The 1,676-nt window shown below is 40.3% G+C and overlaps 1 protein-coding gene across 1 annotated transcript; it reads right to left on the reverse strand.

The window, feature by feature from the left end:
* Nucleotides 1-563: 563 nt before the first annotated feature.
* SARC_15574 (hypothetical protein) lies at nucleotides 564-1,101 on the reverse strand (the record flags this gene model as incomplete). Its single annotated transcript, XM_014290308.1, has 2 exons — nucleotides 564-853; nucleotides 956-1,101. Coding segments are annotated over 2 exons (436 nt in total), but the record flags the coding sequence as incomplete, so codon positions are not given.
* Nucleotides 1,102-1,676: the final 575 nt, after the last annotated feature.

Consider the following 1,676-nt stretch of genomic DNA (forward strand, 5'->3'; position numbering starts at 1 on the left):
TGGTTGTAGGTGTAGGTGTTGTGGTTGTAGGTGTATGTGTCAACTAACTACACGCATGCATGCAAGTATGCACTCGAGACAATACCACCACAAAGAACCGTAACAGTATACTTACCTATCTACCTCTAAACATCTACACAGCCTATATCCAACTCCCATGCCTACTGGTAACTACAATTACCCTTGCAAGACTAGATGATCACACTAACTGTAGTAAACATAAGCAGACTAGAATATACTCACAAATCCCACGCAGATAGTGATTCACGGTCAGGGCAACCAGCATGGGTTATTATTCCTGTCATGTGATATGTATGGACCAGGGGTGTTGCCATAGCAACGGTAGACCCGTTTTTGCTTATTTTAGGGTATAGGGTAGCGGACTCATAGCACACACAACGAGCTCAACGACTTCATCACAACAACTCACACCACCACACACTCTTACACGCCAGAAGTAAATCTTCACGTTGAGCCTGCACGGTATCTTAGGGTGTTACCATGGCAACATTAAACCCGTAACGTCTTGTTTTAGGGTTTAGGGTATCGGATCGATCACACACTTAAATAAGCCCACGATGTTTCACCACAGCCATCTCACACACACTCACACACCAGAAGTTAATCTTCTTGTTGAGCCTGTACGGTATCTTATTCCGGTAGTGCGTCATGAACTTCGGCACAGTCATACTCCCCTTGACCACTTGTTGCGGCTCGTCTGAAGGCTTGCGCGAACACTCGGCGTTGTCTTCATACTCATCCACCCACTCATCATTCTCCACATCGTAGAACTCGTCGTCACTCTCATCGCCCGGTTGGAAAGTGGGTGTGGAGTCTGTGCGGTCTAATCCGCCTGTATGTGGTTGTCATATGATTTAAAATTGTGTCATAGTATATATATATATATACATGTCAGTATATGTATATTTATATATATATATATATATAATCTCACCTATGTGCGATACTTTGGTCTCCAAACGTCTATGTTGCCGTGCCAAGTCAGAGAGTGTTTGTTCGACGCGTTCGCGCTTCCTCCTTTCTTTGGCCAGTTTCCGCTCGAATTTCTTTGTTGTTGTTTCCGCAGCCGCATAATAGTCTCTACAACAGTATTATCAGAATAGTAACATTATAAAGGATTCAATACTGAAAACAAAGATGTAGTACTTGTAAAGTACTATATATATATATATATATATATACATATATATATATACATATATATATATATTGTAGAACAGTGTTGTACTTCAGAGTAGTGTTAAAGCTTACAACAGATCACATCATAACCTCCACCTATATAGTCATAGTCGACATATTGTCTACCGTCAGTCCTCTCTAGCTACTAACACAACATCTCGTGTATCCCGAGTGCCCGGTCTTCTCTGCAGTACGTCACTCATCATCTATTATTTTACACTACTTTACACACTACACCACAGTTTATACTCATATTCTATTGGTGAACACATACCAAATTACTTGTATGTGTATAACAAATATCACATAGCACACAACACTGATAGGTCAGCCCAGAACTAACCCCTCGTACACATGAGTCATCGTGTATGACTTACAACTATACGTGGACCACACACACATATAGGTATATATATATATATATATATATATATATATATATATATATATGTGTGTGTGTGTGTGTGTGTGTAGTG

This window comes from Sphaeroforma arctica (genome assembly GCF_001186125.1).
Source record: "Sphaeroforma arctica JP610 unplaced genomic scaffold supercont1.6352, whole genome shotgun sequence".
Classification (NCBI taxonomy): domain Eukaryota; class Ichthyosporea; order Ichthyophonida; genus Sphaeroforma; species Sphaeroforma arctica.